Below are 24,747 nucleotides of genomic sequence, written 5' to 3'. Positions count from 1 at the left end.
TTAATATACTTTGGGAAAATTTCACATAATTTACCCTTCAAGTACTATGTGAAAAATCAGTAATAACTGTGAAATGAATAAATCATGCCATCATTAAACCAACCCTCACTTTATCCTGTGCCCTTCTTTCAAGAAACTCAAAGAGCTCCTTATACCATCCACAGTGCCACTCGGAGAAACGAAGGCAGGGGGACCCTGTCATTTATCTTGCTGTCTCCCTTGAATAGGGATGAACGGATAAGAAGAAATGCCAGGAAGGAAGGGTAGGTTAAGGCCCTGGGAAGCCTTGGTATGGTAAAATCTAGAGACAAGAAAACTGTAAAATCTAGAGACAAGAAAGCCTTAGTTATATCTAGGCACTGCTATTTAGTGGCTCTGTCTTTGGGCAAGTTATTTCGTCCCTCTGAACCTCTGCGTACTTTACCCATACAGGTACTGTGGGATTAAATGTGTTGATGTACCCGTACTCTCAAGTTAAAAAAATATCACATTGGCCCTGTCTACCCATCAGGGTTTTTCTGAGAGTCAGAAGAGACATAAGGTATGAAGACATTATACAAATGGAAAGAGTTATGGTGTTTATTTTCATTCTTGCCATTGCAAGGTAATGCCTGGAGTATGCAGGAAGAATAAGTAAGAAAAAGTCAGTTTGGGCCCAAGAATAAAATCACACCATGCCCCATCCAGTCCAGTGAGTGAGCGTGATATTAAGAATGCTTGTCACAGAAAGAACTCTAAGAAAGGCAGAACACATGGATGGGACCAGGTAGACATAAGTAATCTGGCTGAAGTCATGGCAGAATCAAATCATCTTGTGAAATGAAGTCTTGGGCCTGGGATTTCCTGGACAGGATACTTTTCTCACATTTATAATTATGAACAGCAGGGATATGGACAAGGACAGGGACATTAAAAAGTGGTACCTGCATACTGTTTTTCAAAGTGAAGGCTACTGTTACACATTTATTGAATACCTTCTCTGGGCTAGGTGGTGAGTCTATACTCATTGGTTCACTTTGTCCTCACAACTTCCCTGAGTCAAGAATCCTTTGGCTATGAGGACAGCAACTATCGCAGACAAAACTTAGGCCTCAAAGGGGTGATCCCTACACTAGGCAGCATGGTCAGGCCTCTCAAGGGCTTAGAACCAGGGACAAGGACGCTGGTGGGATCCTTCTCAGTCTCTCTCTGTGGGCCTGCCTGGTCTCTCGAGATCCTTTTAGCATGTCTGCTGTTCTTTTCTCTCGCTGCAGACTGGCTACTTCTCTGAGCATATGGCAGGGAATGGCTGCCCCATGGCTCTTGATTTTTCAAGTCTTCAATTCAGACGAGGCTGACCAGTATCTTTTAAATGCTCGTTTCTAAATCCAGGGAAGAAAAGCCAGCTTAGGTCAAGTGTTCACCTTTTGTCCAATCAGTTCTCAAAGAAAGGGGCCCCTGGCTCAATCAAGGATTTATGAATGAATGAATGGTATGCGTCTCCCCTTGCTTATCCTCCATCCCTCCCAATCCTGTTTCTAGCCCATTTAAAAGTTGTACTGGGGCTTCCCTGGTGGCGCAGTGGTTGAGAGTCTGCCCGCCAATGCAGGGGACACGGGTTCGAGCCCTGGTCTGGGAAGATCCCACATGCCGCGGAGCAATTAGGCCCGTGAGCCACAATTACTGAGCCTGCGCATCTGGAGCCTGTGCTCCGCAACAAGAGAGGCCGCGATAGTGAGAGGCCCGCGCACCGCGATGAAGAGTGGCCCCCACTTGCCGCAACTAGAGGAAGCCCTCGCACAGAAACAAAGACCCAACACAGCCATAAATAAATAAATAAGTAAATAATTAAAAAAAAAAAAAGTTGTACTGTATTTTGGTTAAGAGCATGGGTTCTGCTACTTATTAGCTGTATGGTATTCGGTGAGTTACTATCTTACTAGAGCTGCAATTACAGTATTTTGATCATAAAATGGAGATAAAAATACCTGCCCCCCAGAGTAGTGAGACTTAAATAGAAATATATATATATATATATATATATATATATATATATGTACACACACACACACACACACACACACACACTGGAATTTATTTGTGTGCTAGGGACTTCTCCCCTATTCTAACAGAGAGGAAGCTCTGTTAGCTCTGTCAGTGATGGTGGGAGCCACAGGGCTTTTCTATACCAGCTGGCAAAGCAACCTCCCTCTCCCTTGCCCATTGCCCATGTCTGTGTACATATATATAAAGCACTTAGCACACAAGCCTAGCATATAATAATTATTTCTACTTCTTTTTCATCATTATCATTCATCATCAAAATTCTGTTTGAACCTGAGATCGCCCTTTTGTAGTGACTTCTTAGGTCCTAGCAACCCTACAGTAAATAAGGCTTCTGTTACAGGACGGAGGAAAAGTCTAGATCTTTAAGAAGGAGGTGTAAAGGTTCTTCCACTTTGGAGTGTAAGGATGTGGAAATACTCCTAACCCAATCTTTTCTGGTCAAGGTAGTCTGCTCCTTTGTGACACCCATGCAAGTTTAGGATCCTTCTGCTGAGCCCTGGGCTGGCTTGGATGTGACACAGGAAGGTGATCTCAGGTGTCATCTTCACATGTCACAGAAATACTGCTCAGAGTAGGAAGACTGAACTCGTGTTAAAACTTGGGAGTGCAAATGAAATCCCAAATGCCTTCCATTTGTGAAATATGGATAAATGCTACTATCTGTGCTGTGTTAGCATGAAAAAGGCAGATGTCATCTGCTATGCTTTTTCTGAGAATTCTTAAAAGAACAAAAACAAAAATCACTGAGAGTCAACAGAAAAAAAATCGTCCTTTTAGAAGACAGATTGTTAAACACGTTCCCAGAGTTGGTGTCAGTCTTTTATCTATGGATTAGAAATTTTCCTTGCAGAGGCTTTCAAAAAGAACGCATGTAAGTGAACTCTTTTTACCCTTAATTTATAATGATAGCTAACTGCGCCAATCACTATTAATGAAGAGGCCAAAAACCATCTTGTTTGCCATTTGCCATACCGGGTGAGAGACTGTTATAAAGCACGCCTAATTATCATTGGGCTAAACCTGTGTAAAACCGTGCGTTTTTTTCCTTTTGAAATGTTCTTTATCTGCTTTACATGAGTGCGAAGGAAAAGGTATGGCTGTTGTTTTTTACTACTCCTTTGCTATTCTGAGAACACTTGCTGCAGAGTAATAGCAAAACTGACTGTGCTAAACTGTAGATAAAAGAACAATGACGGATTGCAGTCACTTTAATTCATAAAGAAAACACTTGGAGCCCCTGGGAATGCCAAATCAAGCCACTGGCACCCAGTGACTCTATGTTAAGTCGCAAACTACATCATATTTTTTAGTTTAAACACAAAGGCTAATGGACATCTAACTTATTTATTTCAAATTCTTCTTTATGAAGCCGGCTCTTTTTTTTTTTTAGCTCTTTGGAAAACATTATAATTCCCCTATTCTATAAACACACAAATATAATTGTAAAATGACATCATTCTGTTTTCATTTAATTACCCCTGAAATGCTTTCTATTTAATATTCATTACTCAAAAGCTAATTTAAAAGAGAAAGAGATGCGACTTATTCAAAAAGATGTACTGTCATTCATAGCAATAGTTATCTAATATACAGAAGTTAATAAAGCAGATTAATCTACAAGTCCCTTTAAGCCATTCTTGAGTTTTGAACAACTGCCTCTTTGACCTTTCACCTTCATGCTGTGCACCAGTAGCAGGTGCCAGCTGTACAGAAATTATGGCTGCGCATTTGAACGCAAAATCTTTTCTTACTTTGCTTCTGACCAGCAGCTGACCCTGTAGGAGTGATTGTTTCTGGTGCCGGCCTAAAGGCTACATAAACCAGTAGCAGATAAACAAAAGGCTACATATACCAGCTGCCTCGCCTAAGGGTACCATCCTAGGCTGACACCTCCACTCCTTCTCCAGCGTCCCAAATTGCTCCTTGTTTGTTTCCATACATGCATTTCATCCTTGTTATTTTGTGCAAGGGGTGGGTATAGGAGAAAACCCCCAAAACAACAACAACAACAAAACCCATCCCTTCCCTCGAACTTGACTTTTGAGTATTCCACATCAAACTGTGCCATTATGATGCTAATCCAGGTCTGATTTAGCAACTTTAATAAGAGGCTAAACCCTCTTATAATTAGATAATAAAATTTTATTATGTATTTTAATATTAAAAGTCTTAAAATCAAACTCTTCAAATCATATACTGGTACAGAACTAAGGTACTTAAATATCACAGCCCCAGAAAATGGGAGCCCGAAAAAGCAAATTGTGGCTAATTTTTCATTCTCAGAAATGTAAACATGGAATTCCTATGTGGTAGCAGTGAAAGCTCCAACACTCTTAATTATGTGCAGGGAAGAATGAATCTATTCAAGTATGAAGCACACTGTACCATTTCCAGCAACAGCATGAGATGGTTTTGACAGTTATTTCTTGGATACAAATTACACAAGTATAAAAACAATCCCCATAATGATTAAATGCAGTTATGTACATAGGAGAATACCAGTGCAAATGGTAACATATTTAAATGGTTTTCCTTCATTAAAAAAATTATATATGATATTAAACCATCAATCACTGCTGAGGCACAGGAGTTTAAATGTATTGTCACCGGTTGAAATAAATGACTTGGAGACTGAAATCTGGCTCACTCAATATGGTGTCTTTGCTGTTGCTTAGTCACCTAACTCTCTGCTGGTTTGGGCTACATCTGGTGGATTCCATCCCTTTCAATTAATAAGGCAAGTTACGCTATCAATGGATTACATCTTTAAACTGTGCTTAGAGGTAGAAAAACACATGTCCCAGTGGAAAAAACAAACAAACAAACAGACAAAAAAAAAAACCTCACCACAAACCTTCTCTGTTCTGTTACCATTTGAAACAATATTTGAAGTACTTATTTCTTTCTTCGTCCATGTTTAGAATAAAATTTTCTTATGGAATTTCAGCAGGGTTATTATATAGTATATGACAATATAATCTTATCTTGGCATTACCATTTATTTTATTATGTATTAGTCTATGACCATGTTAGATTTGATACCTAAAGTCACTGCCTGTAGATTGCACTTTTAAAAATTAATTTTTTTGGGTTGTTTTGCAGACATTCATTGACCATCACAAGGTTTCAGGCTCTGCTAGGTGCTGGGACAAGTATCAAGATGGAGGTGATCTTTGGGGAAAAAAAGGTACGTGTAAAGATAGGTGATAGGGTTATAACACTAATTTGATGATTTATAAATCAAGAATAGGTTTGTTTTAAAAGGGTTTTGTTTTAAAATACCATTTTTTGTTACAGTTGAAACAGTCATTCAACAAATATCTCTATAACAAAAATGAAATCAAAATGGCAAAGATATGGAATATAACAAAGGACTTGGACAAGAATCATCCTAAAGATGGACAAATGATTTTATTATATCACAGATAAAAGCCATTTTAATTAAAAATTAGTGTTTTTCCATTTTTAAAATTATATATTTTAACTTTCTAAACTGATCTTTAGGGGTGGTGGTCACACATTGATCGTTCTTAAGAGTTTTACTCCCTTTTGGACTTTTGTTACCTGGCTATTAACTAGATACTTTTGTGCAGCCCTGGTCCTCTTAGATACTCTGATTTGATCCTTAGTAATTAGATCTCACACACACACACACACACACACACACAGACACACACACACACACACACACTTGACCAAAGTGAACTTTATTTCTGCCTCAAACAAATCTTGTTATTTTGAAAATTAAAAAAAAAAATGTTTGGGAGATGTTAACTGAGTTTCATTGCCTGTTTACTGCACCCCTTCTGTATGCAAAGACACAACTCAAATGTGATAAAATGCCCTCTTTAAGTTTCATTAAAGACCTAAGTATAGAGTCATATGTAAAAGCAAAATAATGGCATCCTCTTAAAACAACAAATTAAAAAAGTGTGCTTTAAGAATTATCAAAACATCAGAGACAAATAAAAATATCACTGTTGCGGGCTTCCCTGGTGGCGCAGTGGTTGAGAATCCGCCTGCCAGTGCAGGGCACACGGGTTCGAGCCCTGGTCTGGGAAGATCCCACATGCCGCGGAGCGGCTGGGCCCGTGAGCCTCAATTGCTGAGCCTGCGCTTCTGGAGCCTGTGCCCCGCAACAAGAGAGGCCGCGATAGCGAGAGGCCCGCACACCGCGATGAAGAGTGGCCCCCGCTTGCCACAACTGGAGAAAGCCCTCGCACAGAAATGAAGACCCAACACAGCCATAAATAAAATAAAATAAATAAATAAATAAAAAAGAAAGAAAAAAAAATATCACTGTTGCAAGGCCACACGGGATGGCTATGAGAAATGCAAGGGATCATGCATTAAGAGATCTGAGTTCTGAAATTCTCTAAGAGTACAGAATACAAAGGCGGGAAACTGGTAACCAGACATACAGTGCTGACCTGCAGAGTATTTTTATTTTAAATTTTCAATCAGTGGCCAACATTTACAAAACTGGATTTCTGGCTTCTCTCCGGGGGGAAATCTCAATATATCTGGCAACACTGGGTCTTACCACCTTACAGGGCAACAATTAGCTGGAGCTCTTTGGAGGCTGCCCCCTTTAGACAGGGATGTATACTGAACACAGTTTGTCATTCCTGTCTACCTCAGTCAAGTTTCCTACTTGGCTCTATAGGCACCTTAGTCTGTGGTACCTTACAGAATGAAAAGGAGAAGGAGAGGGATGCTCAAAGGAGTCAGATACAGACTTGCCCATGTGAGAGGCCCTTAAGAAGGAACTTCAGTGGAGCTAATGGTACTCAGTAGTAGAAGCCTCTTTTAAAAAAGAGAAGCTGTTTACAATCAGAAAGAGGTGAAAAATGACATTCAACACTGATGAATCAGTGGTGAGAGTCAGGACAAAGCCTAGAGACGCGCAGGGTATGGGGGATGGATGCAAAGCACTTGTTGCTTCCCCAACTTCATTTCACAGCTGCCATATTGATTCTATCCTAGAAAAATCAGGTTAGAGTAAACCTCAAGAGCTACCTCAGAGGAATTAAAGGATAGTCACAAAGGAACATCATGAGACAGCTACACTATTAGACTCTGACCTTCTCAAGGATACATGTCCTGCTAAATTTTATACCTTCAGTGTCTGGCTACAGAATTAATGATTGGGTATGGGTGTAGAATAAGAGAGAGGAAGCTCTGTTAGCTCTGTCAGTGATGGTGGGAGCCACAGGGCTTTTCTATACCAGCTGGCAAAGCAACCTCCCTCTCCCTTGCCCATTGCCTCTTTGGGTCATTGCCCATCTGTTTCATTCCGGCTGCAGCACAAAGTTGGGGTATAGGATGACTGCTCTAAATCATTCTACCTTAAGGATGGCCCCAGTGGGACTTATTGGAAGCTCAACTTGCCTCATTGTAAGTGCTCAAAACATACATACTACTTCAAATTAGCAGCCGCCAACAAATCATAGCTTTGTGGTTAAGCATGTGAACGCTGGAGCTAAACACATCAAGGTAAAATTTTAGTCTTTCCGCTTATGGACTACATGATCTTATTGACCACTCGTAACTTGGGAAAGTTACTTAATCTTTTTATGCCTTGGTTTCTGTATCTGTAAAATGGTGCTCATAATACTACAGCTTCACAGAGGTACTGTGGTGATTAAATCAGATTAAATGCATATGTAAAAAGCTTAAGCTAGTGTCTGCAATATTTTGCCAGTATTATTTTTTTCCTAGAAATAAATACAAAGTACATACATATGTTGCTGTGAAGACGACCAAGACTGCAGCAGCATGTGCAAAAACACAATTCTATTATTCTTCTTTTTTACTTGCCATGTCTAATGACCTATCCCTGGCTTCCCTTTAAATCCATGTTATCCTCTGATCCAGTTGTGAATGTTCTTTCAGCATGTGTTTTTGACATCAATCTACTGCCATACTTTTGATAATAGCTGCAAATTAACCAGACTGAGCTAGTGGGTCATGAGCATACTTTCTATTTAGGGTTCACTAGAAATGTCTATAATAACATTAGAAAGTCTGGTTAATTTTTTTAAGAGCATAAGAGACATTAATATATTTCATCTGCTAAAGTGTTTCCCACTGTGAGAGTCTTGTTGAGGTTCTATAGGCCAAAATCTCAACATCAGTTAAATATGTGACTGCACTTTCTCCTACTTAGTACTATGGGATGGTGTCTTAAGTATGAAAGATGTCTTGTATAGTATGTCAAAATGTTGAGCAATATCCTTTCAATCTAAACACAGAAATGAAAAAAGAGCAGATGATTTCCCTTTTGCTGTAATTCACTTTGGGATGCATGTCACAAAGAGCACTATACAAAAGCAATTTTCATTGATTGACTGACTGATTGAGGAAAAGGGTGAATGTTCTTTCCAGCTTACGTCCCTACTGAAGTATGATTCTTATAACTCCTGACAGCTCTTCACAATTTGTAGTTAAATGTCAGGTTAGCTCAAAGTGGGAGGGAGGGGGAGAGAGAGCGAGGGAGAGAGAAATAATTATAATTAGAACTTTTTCTGGTTTTTAGTACAGCTCACTTGAGCCAAATAGTTAAATAGAAGAGGTTAAGATAAATTAAAACCTAAATGTTCTAATTCCTCCATTCAGTGTATTTAAATTTTAGAGAACATAATTGCTAAAAATACCTTGTTAATAAGTTAATTGCATAATCTAATCAGTAATACTGACCATCACATAATTCTTTTTCTACTTCTATGGAAGTTGCTACTCTATCTAGAGCAGGTAGTTTAAATAAAAGTTCTGATTTAGAGAAGCATTCAGCCTCAGTGTCCTATTCTTATAATCTGAAAGAGAATGAGTCCCATCTTTGAAATGCCCTTCTACTCTTATAAAACACGCTCTTTCATCTACCTAATTTGGGTAGATCCTTCTTTCATTCTGTGATATAACTAAATGAATGCTGACCTTCGAGTTATAGATACATACACTTAACATGACCAGGGATAAAACTGAAAACGTTTCACGTAGAAATTTTATCTTCCAAATTACTATAGCAGATCAATGCCTAATCACTGTTACTATTGGCCTGTTCTTAAAACTTTAGTTTATCTCTCTAATGACATAAAAACATGGGAACTTTTTTTTTTTTTGCTTAATATATGTAAACTGGGCAGTGCTGGTTAGACAATAATTCTTACTTAAAATAGATTCACTTAATTATAACAGATCTTCAAATGGATTAAATGTAATGCTTTGCAAATTTAGATTTGTTTGCAAAATATGGAAGACGGCTTATTTGGAGAATGTTTTTAAAAACACTGAAGATCTAAAGCCACACAGCAGGTCATAATAAACGCATTTTCAGGTGAGAGGCACTTAAAATGTCTTATAGGAAAGGCCTCTAAGAATGTCAGAAGACCCTTTGTGTGGGTTCATGCTTCATTTGCTGTGGAAGCTTGAGGAGATAACTTTTGCAATTTAGAATTGACACTCTTCATGCAACTATGCTTCCAGCGATATAGGTCCAGGTTGGGGGGGTGGGGGAGAACAGTTCAAACTAGTAAATAATTGCAGTATCATTGCATCAGTTTAGTTTAAAGAGCTGACAAACCCTCTCTAAACTCCAAGCACAATTAGTCATTAGGGTCTAGTTTTTCAGCACTGTTAAGCAATTTGTAACCCATTCCTTTTAATAGGGTTAGGCATTACTTAACTGACACAGATGCCTTGAAAACTGAAACCTTGAGTTATGAAGCAGCAACCTTGTTCATTACCTTCTCTGATAGGCAAATCATCTAAAAAAACAGCATTTGATGGGCAACCAATGAATAATCAATGGCTCACTTTTCATCTGAGTGTGAAAATGAGAATAATCTAATATAAATTCCCTCTGGAAAGAGGCTGAATCTTGGATTCTGCTGCTCTTCAGGGTTGATTTATAAGGTCTTGGAAAGCTGATGCAAACAGATGATCAATGGGACCCATCCTTGCTCATAATAACCCCCAACTGGCCCACTCCCTCTTTTCCAAGTCTATCCCTCCAGGCTATTAGCTGTGTCCAGCTAATTCTTCCCACTACTCCTGCCTGCTGCTTTTACTCTGGCCATCCGTTCAGTCCAGCCGACTCAGAAGTAATTTTATACGCGGCAGAGAGCGGGTGGAATTGATTTTTCACTCAGTGCTCAGTTCCCATCTGAATAATTATCAATTTTACTGCCTCATAAAGGGAAGAGTCAAAATTTCAAATCAATTCAAAAGAGCTTTTGAGATGACAGAAACTGTGCATAAGAATAGAGGTCAAAGTTGTCAGTGACCTAAGGAGATGATGTCAGATACTACTATACCCAATCGTTGACATCAGAGGCACTCAAGATGATATAACCTAGTGCTAATGCAAATCATATTTATGCTGACTACCAGAGACCGGTCATTAATATTTAAAACGCTATCTGAAAGCCTACATTCCAAATAAATAGAATGTATTCCACTGTTAATAAAGATATATCACTACTTAGTCATATGCTATAAAGTAAAGGATTACCAAGTATTATTAACACATAGAAATTACTTAAACCAACAAACACATGGTAATTCTGAGTAAAGACAAACTTGAATGTCTTCTGCACAACCACATTACTTGTTCTGCACAGTCGGATGGTATTTGTCTAGGACCATAGCCTATTGATTTTTGCTAAAATTTTCTACCCACTTAAAAGTTCCTGCCAAAGTTTATGGGACAATATTGTGATCATGGTTGAGCACTGGCAGGTGGCAGACCTGTCACTTGCCCCGGTGGGGTGAGGGCTGGGTCTGATTACTGGCCAATCCATGGTTATTTATTTTCTCCACTGGCTACATGCTCTAATTCTGTGGTTCTCAGCCTTCTTGTTGCAAAACACCCGAGGGCTATGCCACACTCCCGGCAGTACCAGTGGCTACTGCAGAAGGATGGGTGAGGAGCAGTGCGTCCAAATCTTGATAGAATGTGTTATTCTGAAAAGGCATTCCAGGTGAATCTGAGATCTTATCCGGCAACTAGTCTCCTGAGAATCAATGGTGTAAGTAAGAGGTAAGGACTTGGGCTTTTGAGCCAAACAGACCTTGGTTCACATTCCACTTTCCAGTTGATCTCTCTGTGCTTCAATTTATTCATTTGAAAAATGGGGATGGTTATATCCACATTGCAGGGTTGTTGTGGGGTCTAAATGAGGAGATGTCTCTGCAAGTCCTCTCCTCCTGTCATCACTATGTTAATCCAATTATCACATAATCAGTTAGTTACTTGTCTCTCCTCCCCACCTGGCAGGAAACACTTATTTAAGGAGAGAAATTATGTCTCATGGGTCTTAATGGCTCTTGCACCTTGTACATAGGAAGTCCTCAATAAATGTGAGTTACCTTCCTCCCCTTTAATCACCAAGGTGTTGTAACAATTCCAGGGTCATACCAAATAGTTATAGGTCCAGAGCCCTTTGCTTATTTACACAAAATCTTAATCACACACCTCCCTGCCAGGAAAATAACTGGTTAACTGAAACATCACCACAAATAAAGTTTACTTAATGTCATTTAAATATTAGCAAAAAAATGACAGCTAGGAAGAAAACCTCTTCCATGGCTGTCTTATTCATTTTCATCATTTATTTACTCAGACTGACATTTTTATGCTGATTGCAGGCGACTTATTTGCTGGCTAATGACCAGGTTAAAGTGTTTACATTTGCAAACCACAGACTATTATGGAGATAATTTGGCAAAATAAGACAACTGGAAGCAGTATAAAGATATCACTTTCCAAATTTAGTAGAACTGGAATATATCATAGTGATGCTATCTCCACAGTAAAATGGTATTATTCTCTTTGAAACATTTCTGGCATATATATTTAATTTTATGCATGCTGTTACTGTGATTTGCAGAAGTGAGTTTTTAAAAAATATTAAACTTGGACCTAATTCATATTAGCTAGTCAGAAAACATTTGAAAATAAACAAATCGTGGCTTTATTACTTATTATTTAAATGTTCTTGGGAATATGACCTATCTGAACCTTGATTTCTCATCTTAAAATGGGGAAAATGATATGATGAAGGGAAAGTTCCCAGCAAGTTGCCTGACACAGACCAGGAGCCCAGAAAATGGTAGTTTCCCAACATACCAGAGTATTCACAAGGCAAACCTAAGATGATGTTATTAGAGGCTCTGGGAAAGAAATCAGAAGTTGACTGTTTCTAGTTCCAGCTTTGACTTTTATTTCTCTTGTCTCTGGAAGAGTTATCCTCTTTTTGAATTCTAGCTTCACTGAGGTGAGATGAATGACTTAGAGATTTCTGGAGGGTGGGTAATCCTGAGGCCAGTGTACTATCCTACCTACAGGGAAAATACTCCTAGAGAAGACCCAGTAAAGAGTCTTGGCAAGACCAGTTGCTCTAAGGGATATTCAGAGACCAGACTGGCTGTTGGGAAACTCTTCTCTCTTAAGCTAGATAAGCAACCACCAGTTACCTGCTGCAGGACCTCTGGATTTTGCTGCATAAAATGTAATAGTCTCTGACCAGCCTGGGCAGCCTCTCTGCATCGAAGTGGCTTCCTGCCCTCTTTTGCTATGTGCTTGAAGAGGTAGGTGACGATGTAGTCTAAACTGGTACAGCAGCTGGAGGAGACAACTGTATCTGTGTGAACAACAAATGAGAATTCATTTGTATTACTAAAGTGTTTGTTTCATCTCACTATAATGCCTAAATTAAAAAAAAAAACAACTTTCTGGTTTCAAAGAACTTTAATCAAACTGTAAACTCCTTGAGGGCAGGGATTTTTGCCTTGCTTTTATCTCTTTAAACCCAATGTCTACTACAGGACCTGGAATAGAGACATGTTAGTAAGTAAATGATTCCTGGATTGCACTGGACAGAATTTTCCATATGTGACCTTAATGACCCTCTGTTCAATTGAAGTGACTTTATTAAATATCTACTTGGCGCAAACTGCTCTGCTTCAGGGGAAACAGGGTGTAAACTTGGTGCAAAGTACTTTGCTTCAGGGGAAACCCTCACCCTGGTGTCAAAGAGCTCATGATTTAGTACGTAAGTCACTAGCACAGCGCTGCGCAAAAATGAGTGACACACTGCTGTGAGAAATTTGAGGGAGATATTGTATTTGGATGAGGATCAAGGACAGTTTGGTGAAGGAGGTAGCACCTGAGATGGGCTTGGAAAACTTATTCCAGTTAAACATAAGGAAGGACATTTTTCACATTTTGCACAATGTACATAGTAGGGTGAAAAGGTATGGATTTTGAAGCCAGACAGCTCTGGTTTCAAATTCCATCTTTTCCAGTTATTTGCTGTGTTGTTACTGTGAAGGAGCCAATTAACCTTTCTCATCGTTTATAAAATATGCTGCAGAGTTGAATGAGGAGAAAAATAACTAGAAATTCTCACAGTAAAAATAACTGACCTAGAGGGTATTACGCTAAGTGAAATAAGTCAGACAGAGAAAGCCAAATACCATATGATTTCACTTATACGTGAAATCTAAAGAAAAAAACAAATGAACAAACATAACAAAAGAGAAACAGTCATAGACACAGAGAACAAACAGGTGGTTGCCAGAGGAGAGGAGTGTGGGGGGGATGAGAGAAATAGGTGAGGGAGATGAAGAGGTACAAACTTCCAGTTACAAAATAAATGAGTCATGGGGACGAACTGTACAGTGTGGGGAATATAGCCAATAATATCTTAGTATGGTGACAGATGGTAACTAGACTTACCACAGTATTTTATCATTATCTAATGTATAGAAATATTGAATGACTATGTTGGGCACCAGGGACTAACATAGTGTTGTAGGTCAATTATACTTTAAAAACAAACAAACCAACGAACAAACTCACAGAAGAAGAGATCATATTTGTGGTTATCAGAGGCAGGGGTTAGTAGGAGGGGGAACTGGATGAAGGTGGTCAAAAGGTATAAAGCTCTCGTTATAAGATAAATAAGTACTAGGAGTGTAATGTACAACATGATTAATATACTAACACTGCTGTATATTATGTGTGAAAGTTAAGAGTAAATTCTAAGAATACTTATCACAAGGAAAAAAATTTTTTTCTTTTTCTTTTATTTTGTACCTATATGCGGTGATGGATGTTCACTAAACTTACTGCGGTAATCATTTCGGGATGTACGTAAGTCAAATCATTATGTTGTACACCTTAAATATGTATAGTGTCGATTGTGTCTCAATAAAACTGGAAGGAAAAAAATATGGTAGTTACTACTAATTTTCCCTCATAGTGAAAAAAGGGGAGCAGGACCTTTTGGTGTGAGTAAAAGAATGTGTAGAGGAATCATAAGAGAGAAGGCTGACAAAATAGTTTGGGATCTTCCTTGAGGGCATCCAGTAGTAGGTCGAGACATTTACATGTAATTTGAAAGGCAACAGAGGTGTTATTGAAGGATTTTTTTTTTAGCAAGTAAGTGACATGATTTCTTTGTACACTAAATATCATTTCATATACCTCTAATAACCACTTCTGTATACAGTAGGTACTGTTGTTTGCATTTTTCAAATGAGAAAAATGAAGCTCAGAGATAATTAGCTTATCCAAAGTTCATGGTTTTGATTCAGAGCATGACAGTGCCCAGATTTTTTGGCTAATGGTAACATACGGACACAATTCTGGGGAGTTTATGATTAATAACAGAAACAACAAGACAAACAAAAACGTGATGGGCACTCAAAAAACGGCAAATTTAGTAGATTCCGAAGAGAAGCAGATTGGGAGAGTAGGGCTGGGAAGCAGCAGATTATAAACTTCCTAAGGCAATAGTTACTTTCTTATTCATTTTACTCATCTCTAAGGTTCTGAGACATATGTGTGCTTGTCATAGATTAGAGGTGAAATATTAGTTGATTTAATTAAAGAATGGGTAGGCAAAGCTAATCTGAGAAAGTTTTTTTTAAAAAGTCTTGAGTTTTGTTTAGTAATAATACTAGAATTGGTATAACACTACAATTTAAAAAACTCTTTCACATACATTGTTTTAGAGAGGAATGACATAGTAAATAGAGGTAGGTTTGGGGGCAGGTTTTGAAATACAGAAGTATGCATTTAAAATAGACGATAATGGTAGCTGATACAGGATCATGAGGGGTTGAATGAAGGTCTAAAAGATGGGCAAGGACAATAGTTTTGGGAAACTGTGGCGCTATAGGCTTTTGAGAAAGGAGCTTTTATTTCCTTCTAAAGCTATGGCAGTTGATTGATTGACTGATTGATTGATTACCTCTCCCCACTATCTGGGTTACTTTGCAGAAAAGGAAGCTTTGGTTTTATAACCCTGGGAGGTAGTATAGAATGTAGTAGAAAACATTTAGGCCTAAGAGTCAGGCACAGACTTGTTGAACTTGTTTGCTTTTCTCTTTTCCTTCACATTTCTACCTTTGAAGTCCCAATCATGAAAGTAAATGGATTAAGTAACTTAACATCTACAAAAGGAAGCAAGCAGGAAATAGATATGGTTCCCCTCACCAGTGAAGAGCAATATGCTATCAATCATATAAAAATTATAAAAACTTCACATAGATTTGGTGACCACATGCCATGAAGGTTGCATTAAAAGGTTCCAATCTACTGAGTCAGCTATGAAAAAGCCAGGTAAACACTTTAGACATGAAGGTTGGAGCATATATACTTGCAGTAAAAGCAAGAAGAAGAGCTTTCATTATGGCTTACCTATTGTTGGGGGCTTTGAAAAGGACAATTGTTATTTCAGGGTAGATTGAAAAGTGTGGAATCATAAGGATCATGGGCCATTTGATCACAAACAGAATGAACAGTGCTGAGGACTATGTATTATTTTTGGTTTTCTTTATTTGCAGCTCAAGCTACTGTGTGAAATTCAAACAATGAAACTCTCCTTAAATAAAAGAATGAGCAGAAGTCATGAATTTTCATATTTTGTCTTAGCTCTTGGTGTTTATCATCCATGATTTAGACAATTTTGGACAGATTTTTTAAGCCCAACAGGCACTTTGTCTTCTCTAGCAACTTACTGTTTGGCACTGAAACAACCAAATGCCCCTTTTCTTCTGCAACTAGTCTCCATGGGAAGCATATGCATCATTAATAGCCCTCTTGTTTACTAAGACCCATCATAGAAAGCTGTTCTGTAAAGTTAACTGTATAGGAAAGAGTTGCTTAACTGAGAGTCAGAAGAATGATAATGGGGTTGAAATTACATTTGGCTTTGACTCAAAATTTCTCACCATAGCAGAGGGGAGGATGAAGGTCTTGGAAAAACATAGTGTGAAAGGCAAATTCAGAAACAAAAGGCCTATTTGGGTGGTGCAGCAGTTTAGGGTTGAATCTGTATCTTCTAGATGTTTGACTATATGAAGATTCAATTTGCACCTCTGTACAATGTGCTTAATACCACCTACTTTGTTTTGAGAAATTAAAGATTTAAGAGATAAAGTGTGTAAAGATTGTAACATAGTGCCCAACACTAGTAGGTTTTCCCCTTTTCACTTCCCATTTGTTTTCCTGGCTATTTCAATTCCTGAAACACCAAGCCTGTCATTCTATTTAGCCAATCCATAGCTTTCTTCTCTCTTTAGCATGTTTTTGGTGGGAGAAACTAATGAACAAGGTCTCTAAGTTTCTACGTACTTCCTGGATGTTTTATTTCTATATTACATTTATAATATTTACTCCATCCAATTCAAGAATGTGTTCATGACAATAACATATACCCTTTATTAATAATGAAAATTTTATTAATAATGGACTTGATGGGGAAATTTCTGGTGGTTTCCAGTTGGTTCAACTTTTAGCTTGCCCCCACCTTCCCTTGTCTTGCCTTCTGTGCCATCCTTTGCTTTCCTGGAAGGCACCCCCATTCCTGCCAGGGCTCATCTTCAGAGGCCTTCCCTGATCACTTCTAAAAAAGCCATACAATCATTCCTTCTTCATTATCCTATTTTAAGTCTTTGTTTAGCACTTATCATGACTTGACATTTTCTTGTGTGTGTGTGTGTGTGTGTGTGTGTGTGTGTGTTTACTGTTATCTCTCCTCACTAGAATGTAAACTTCACATGAGCAGAGACCTTATCTACCTTATTCTCTGCAGTACTCTCAAGGTCTAGAATGGAACCTGGTACATAGCATGTGCACAGCTGATGTATACTAAATGAATGAGTCGAGAGTCATTATTAAGAGCAGCTTTTTGTAAGCCCTGTGCTTGGTCTCTGTATGTAAGAGTATGGGGGTAGGGGGTGGTGGTGGTGGTGGGTGATTAAAAAGATGGAAAATATAATATATAAATATAATCACTTTTTCTTTTCACAAATTATAGCTGGCCTGAAACTAAAAATGCTAGTGAATGATTGACTAAAAACATTTAATATCATGTTAAGCATATTATTTATCATTGGTTCAACTTTTCTGTACCTCCCTCTCATTTTTCCCACTGAGGCTATAGTAGAACTGAAGCCTGCCTGTAACCCAATTAATGCCTCTTTGCAAATTTTTCATTGTTGGAAAAGGAGAAACCCAAGTGGTTATGTTCAACAGTCTAAATAATCCTCTTTCTTGAAGACACAGGGCACAATTAACCTGCCAAATTGTGACCTTTATCAGATGGATCCAGCAGGGTGGTGAGGTGAAGAGGAATGGGTTTTAGAGTTAGAAAGACTCGTAGATCAGGCACTTATTAGTTGTATGACCTTAGGCAAGTTGTTTCACCTCTCTGGGCAGCAGCTTACTCTTCTGTATAGTGAAAATAATGTTACCTAATTAATTCATTCAATATATACTTATTGAGTACTTACCACATGCTAGGCACAGGGAAAAATTCGTGATTAAGACACACTGTTCAAAAAAAAAAAAAGACACACTGTGCCTGTCAAGTAGGAAGCCTACAATCAAGTAGGAAATAAGGACAAACAGTGCTATTAGCATATTTAACCTAGTTTTGGTATGCAGAGTGGTTCTGAGAATGAAATGAGTAAAGTACACATATGAAAACACCTATGGCAGCATCAGGCACAGAGTCCGTGTCCATGGTCATACATTCGTAAGTGGCAGCACTGGGACTTAAATTCAAGTTCAGTATTCCCTGCATTATGCCACTTTGTCAAGATTCCTTTGGAGACTTGTTAAAAATGCAGATTTCAGGCCTAAGATCACATGTTGAGAACAACACAGCCATCCACAACTAATTCAGAATCTTAAAGTATTACTATAATATGAGATAAAAGAATGTCAAGACAAACTGTAATAATAAAAGACTTCGGTTTCTGTCCATGAAGGATTAACTGCTATGAGAATTTTTCCTTCTGCCATAAACAACTAGAAAACAGGACAAAATATATGAAACAACGGTTTTCAATTGTTGCACAAGAAGCAGTATAGGACTATGAAACCAGAGAGGAGGGAAACAAATGAGGTAATACCTACCCAACTGCTCAAGCTTACTGCGCAAAGCAGTTTCCAGGCTACTGGCCAGGAAAGGGGAACCCAAACAAAGCCAAGTGGTCTCACTGAGTTGAATTTGGGGAGGCTGAGGCAGCTAGAACTTGTGGGACAGAGTATCAGAGAGTGGGAACTATATAAGAAGAGAGCTCTGGAGATCTGCAGAGGAGTTCTCTCCAGTCTTTGAACAATATAACAGATATACATAACATATGTGTTACTGGAGTTCCAGAAGGAATGGAGATGGAGAGAGGTAGACTGTAATTATTTGAATGCAAACTATGATTATATTATTTGATGGTGTAGACTGTAAACCTTAGAGTACCACTAAAAATTAAAAAGTATGACTAATAAACTCACAGGGGATATAAAATGAACTCATTAGAAAAACATTTAATTAATCCAAACCAAAAGAAGGCAGGAAAAAGAAACAAAACCCAGATAGGATAAAAAAAAACAAATAGCAATATTATAAATTTAAACTCAAATATACTGGTAGTTATATTAAATGTAAATGGCTGAAACACTATTTAGAAGGCAGAGACAGTCAGATCCGATATAAAAATATGACCCAACTATATGCTGTATGTTAGGCAAATATGTCCATATCCTAATCCCCAGAACCTGTGAATGTGTTAGGTTACACAGGAAAGAATAACTATGGTTGCAGATGGATTAAGGTTGCTAAGCAGTTGAACCAAAAATAGGAAGATCAGCCTTGATTATCTGGGTAGGTCCAAGGTAATTCCAAGGGTCCTTAAAAGTGAAAGCGAGAGGCAGAAGACATCAGAATCAATGGGACATGTATCTACGGAAGAATGGTCAGAGATATTCAATGTTGCTATCTTTGAAGATGGAGGGACGGCAGCCATAAGCCAAGGGATGTAGGTGATCTCTAGAGGCTGGAGGAGGAAAGGAAATAGATTTGCTCCTTGAAAGAAAAATGGCTCTGCTGACACCTTGATTTTAGTCTGGTGAGACCCATGTTAGATTTATGACCTAAAGAACTATATGACAGTAAATTTACATTGTTTTAAGTCACCAAGTTTGTAAGAATTTGTTAAAACAGCAATAGAAAATACCTGCTGTCTTCAAGAAACCAACTTTAAATATAAAGACACAGAAAGAATAAAAGTGAAATGATGGAAAAAGAGGCTAATTCTAATCAAAAGAATGCTGGAGAGGCAAGTAATATCAGACAAAGTAGATTTCAGAGGAAAGAATATTACAAGAAATAAAGAGCATCACTTCATAAGGATAAAGGGGTAAATTAATCAAGGGGACATAACAATCCTAAATATATATTTACTTGATAACAGAGCTTCAAAATAATTTATACAAAGACTGATAGAATTAAAAGGAGAAATGGACAAACCTATAATTATAGAGGCTTCAGCACTTCTCTCTTGATAATTCATAGGACAAGTAGAAAACAAACAGACAAAAAACCAGTAAAAATATATAAAATGTGCACATTATCAAGCAATTAGACCTGACACTTAGAGAACATACTTCCCAACAACAATGGAACATACATTCATTTCAAGTGCCCATGGAACATTCACCATATTTTGGATTATAAAAAAGATTCAATAAATATAAAAGTTATAACAACCTCTGATATGACTACGATGGAATTAAACTAGAATCAATAACAGAAAGATCAGAAATTAAACAATGTGCTTCTAAGTAATAACTCATTGGTAAAAGAAGAAATCACTAAGGCAATAAGAAAATATTTTAAAACTGAATAGAAAAAGTCCCTGGGACTTCCCTGGTGGCGCAGTGGATAAGAATCCGCCTGCCAATGCAGGGGACACGGGTTTGATCCCTGGTCCAGGAAGATCCCACGTGCCGCGGAGCAACTAAGCCCATGTGCCAGAACTACCGAGCCTGTGCTCTAGAGCCCACAAGCCACAACTACTGAAGACTGCGTGTCTAGAGCCCGTGTTCCACAACAAGAGAAGCCACTGCAATGAGAAGCCCGTGCACCACAAGGAAGAGTAGCCCCTGCTCACCACAAAGAGAAAGCCCGCGCACAGCAACGAAGACCCAATGCAGCCAAAAATAAATAAAATTAAATCTTTAAAAAAAAAAAGCCCCCAAATATATAAAAATTTTATCAGTTATAGCCACAGTAGTGCTTAGATAAAAGCATTAAATGTGTACATTAGAAAAGAAGAAAGGTCTAAGATCCACAACCTAAGCTTCTGCCTGAAACTGAAGGAAAGAAGTTATGAAGATCATACCTTAAGTCAATGAAATAAAAACATGGAAAAATAATAGAGAAATCAATGAAAACTGAAAGCTGGTTCTCTGCATAAAATTGATAAACCTGGAGCCAGAATGATAAAGAAAAAAAAAAAGACACAAATTGCCAATGTCAGGGATTAAAGAGGGAATACTACTAGAGATCCTACAGAAATCAAATTGTATAACAAGAGGATATTATGAACAATTTTATGTCAGTAATGTCAGATGAACTTTAGATGAAATGGACAATTTCCTTTAAAGACACAAACTATCAAATGCTACTCAAGATGTAATAGGAGGGACTTCCCTGGTGGTGCAGTGGTTAAGACTCTGCACTCCCAACGCAGGGGGCCTGGGTTCGATCCCTGGTCAGGGAACTAGATCTCACATGCATGCCGCAACTAAGAGTTCACATGCTCACAACTAAGGAGCTGGTGAGCCGCAACTAAGCAGCCCATGAGCCACAACTAAGGAGCACATGAGCCACAACTAAGCAGCAGGCAAGCCACAACTAAGGAGCCCGCCTGCCGCAACTAAGAACCAGCGCAACCAAATAAATAAATTAATTAATTAAAAAAAGAAAGATGTAATAGGAGACTGGAATAGTCCTATATCCACTAAAGAAATTTAATTTATAGTTAAAAACCTTCTAACAAAGAAAAAATCTAGGCCTAGTGGTTTCACTAGGGCATTCTACCAAACATTTCAGGAAGAACTGATAACAATTCTACACAAACTCTTTAAGAAAATAAGAGAGGGGGGAACATTTCCCAACTCATTTCATGAGGGCCCTAGACCAACACTAAAACAAGGCAAAGATATGAGAAGAACAGAAAACTATAAAAGAAGAACCATAGAAGAATACATCGATAGCTGTCATGAACATAGATGTAAAAATCTGTATCAAAATTACAGAAAGTTGAATCTAGTAATATATAAGAAGGGCAATACATCGTAACCAAGTGTGGAATGCAAAGTTGTTTTAACATTCAAATATCCATCAATGTGGTGACTAATATCATGTAATGTATTAACAGACCAAAAAAGAAAAACCATATGATCATCTCAGTATATGTAGAAAAAGAATTTGATAAAATTCAACACCCATTCATGATAATACTCTCAGAAAAGTAGAAAAGAAGAGAATTTCCTTAACAAGATAAACCTACAGAAACCTACAGAAAACCTAGAGCTAATATTATACTGAATGGTGAAAAAGAATGTTTGCTCCATAACACTGGAGACAAGGAAAATTCTTTCGCTACCATCACTTCCATTCAACGTTGTACTGTAGGTTCCAGCCAGTGTGACAGGGTAAGAAATATTAAAAAAGCCATACAGGGACTTCCCTCGTGGTCCAGCGGTTAAGACTCTACACTTCCAATGCAGGGAGCACGGGTTCAATCCCTGGTTGGGGAAGTTCTGCGTGCCGTGTGGCCAAAAAAAAGCCATACAGGGCTTCCCTGGTGGTGCAGTGGTTGAGAATCTGCCTGCTAATGCAGAGGACACGGGTTCGAGCCCTGGTCTGGGAAGATCCCACATGCCACGGAGCGACTAGGCCCGTGAGCCACAATTGCTGAGCCTGTGCGTCTGGAGCCTGTGCTCCGCAACAAGAGAGGCCGCGATTGTGAGAGGCCCGCGCACCGCGATGAAGAGCGGCCCCCGCTTGCCACAACTAGAGAAAGCCCTCGCACAGAAACGAAGACCCAACACAGCCATAAATAAATAAATAAAAATTAAAAAAAAAAAAAAAAAAAAAAAAAAAAAAAGCCATACAGATTGGAAAGGAAGAGGTAAAACTATCTTTATTTGCAGATACATTTATGCAGAAAATCTTAAGAAATCTACAAAAGGCTACCAGAATTAATAAGTCAGTTTAGCAAAGTTACAGGATACATGGTCAGCGTACAAAGAAATCAACTGCAATTCTACATGGTAGCAAAAACAATAGAAATTGAACTCAATACCATTTACAACAGCATAAAAACAAAAAATAGTTATAAATACAACAACATATGGACAAGACTTATATATTCAAAACTTCAAAAATGCTGTTGAGAAAAGGTAAAGAAGATCTAAATAAATGGAAAGATATGCCATTGCCAGGAATTGAACACTCAATATTGCTAAGATGTCAGTTTTCCCCAAACTGGGCTAGAGATTCAATGTAACCCAATAATAATTCCCCTGTTCATTTTTTTTCTAACAAGAGAAACTGACAAGTTGACTCTAAATTTATAAAAAAGGGAAAGGACCCAGAATAGCCAAGACAATTTAAAAAGAGAAAAACAAAATCAGAGGGCTATACTATCTGATTTTAAGACTTACTATAAAATTAGGACAGTATAGAAATGGCACAAAGTAGTCTAACAAATAAAGGATATTCTTCAACAAAAGATGCTAGAACAACTGAATAATCACATGTTAAAAGAGGAATCCCAGCTTTTACCTCATAATACGACATACAAAAATTAAATTGAAATGGATCATAGACCTAACCATAAGAGCTAAAACTATAAAACTTTTAGAAGAAAACATAGAAAAAGCCTTTATGGCCTTGGGTTAATAAGCAAAGATTTCTTAGGATAGGACCAAAAAGACATGAACTGTAAGAGAAAAAAATAATTGGACTTCCTCAAAACTGAAAACTTTTATTCTTCAGAAGATACTGTTAAGAAAATAAAAAAGACAAGCCAAGGCTGAAAAAATACGTGCAAAACATAGATCTGATAAAAGATTTGTATCCAGAATATGTAACAAACTCTTCCAAGATAAAACAACCCAGTCAACAAAATTGGGTAGAAGATTTGAACAAATATTTTACCAAGAAGACAGATGAATGGCAAATAAGCAAGAAAAGATGCTCAAATCATCATTCATTAGTGAAATGCAAATTAAAAACTCAAGGAGATTCCACTTCACACCCACGAGGATGGCTACGATTAAAAAGACTGATAATAGCAAGTGTTAGGGAAGATACAGGGCAACTGGAGTTCTCATACATTGCTTGGGGGAGTGAAATGGTACAATCACTTTGGGAAACAGTTTGGCAGTTTCCTGTTTTTTTGTTTTTAAACATCTTTATTGGAGTATAATTGCTTTACAATGGTGCGTTAGTTTCTGCTTTATAACAAAGTGAATCAGCTATACATATACATATATCCTCATATCTCCTCCCTCTTGCGTCTCCCTCCCACCCTCCCTATCCCACCCCTCTAGGTGGTCACAAAGCACCGAGATGATCTCCCTGTGCTATGCGGCTGCTTCCCACTAGCTATCTATTTTACATTTGGTAGTGTATATATGTCCATGAGTTTGGCAGTTTTTAATAATGTTAAATATACACTTAGCGTACAACCCAGAAATTCCACTCTGGTATTTACTCAAGAGAAATATTTGTCCACAGAAAGACTTGTACATGAATGTTCATAGTAGCATTATTCAAAACAACCAAATAATGGAAACAACCCAAATGTTATTGGTTGATGAACATATTAACAAACGTGGTAATCCATACAGTAGAATAACACTCAGCAATAGAAAGATAAAAACTAACTGTTTCGCAAAACGTGGATAAATCTCAGAGGCATTATGCTAAACGAAAGAAGTCACACACAAAGGACTACAGGTTATATGATTTCACTTACATGAAATTCTGGAAAAGGCAAACTACAGTGAGAGAAAGTAGATAGTGGTTCCTTGGGGCTGGGACTAGGGGAAAGGGATTGATCAGAAGGGGTCAGGAGGGAGCTTTCTGCGGTGATGAAGATGTTCTGTATCTTGGCTGTGGTGGTTCATGACTGTATATATGTTTGTAAGGACTCACTGAAATGTTCACTTAAAATCAATAATTTTTACTGTGTGTAAATTATACTTTAATTAAGCTGATTAAAAAATAAACTATATCAAAATATGAAAAAAGGGCATTTTTCTCTCTTGCAGGTAATAGTTATAAAATAATCTTTCAGTTTGGATAAATAATCTTTCCCCCTTTGTAGGAT

General features: G+C 37.9%; 1 protein-coding gene across 4 annotated transcripts in view; it reads right to left on the bottom strand.

Annotated features, from left to right (window-relative positions):
- RANBP17 (RAN binding protein 17) overlaps positions 1–24,747 on the bottom strand; it is a 307,210-nt gene that overhangs the window by 15,924 nt on the left and 266,539 nt on the right. For 3 of the 4 annotated variants that reach the window (XM_057541105.1, XM_057541106.1, XM_057541107.1), the window contains one exon: positions 12,523–12,689. The exons of the other annotated variant lie outside the window; for it this stretch is intronic. In XM_057541105.1, the coding sequence (XP_057397088.1) occupies positions 12,523–12,689 (167 nt within the window). The remainder of the gene's footprint in view (positions 1–12,522; positions 12,690–24,747) is intronic. 4 annotated transcript variants of the gene reach the window in all.

This window comes from Balaenoptera acutorostrata, chromosome 2 (genome assembly GCF_949987535.1).
Source record: "Balaenoptera acutorostrata chromosome 2, mBalAcu1.1, whole genome shotgun sequence".
NCBI lineage: Eukaryota > Metazoa > Chordata > Mammalia > Artiodactyla > Balaenopteridae > Balaenoptera > Balaenoptera acutorostrata.
This window is presented reverse-complemented; position numbering and strand designations above follow the sequence as displayed.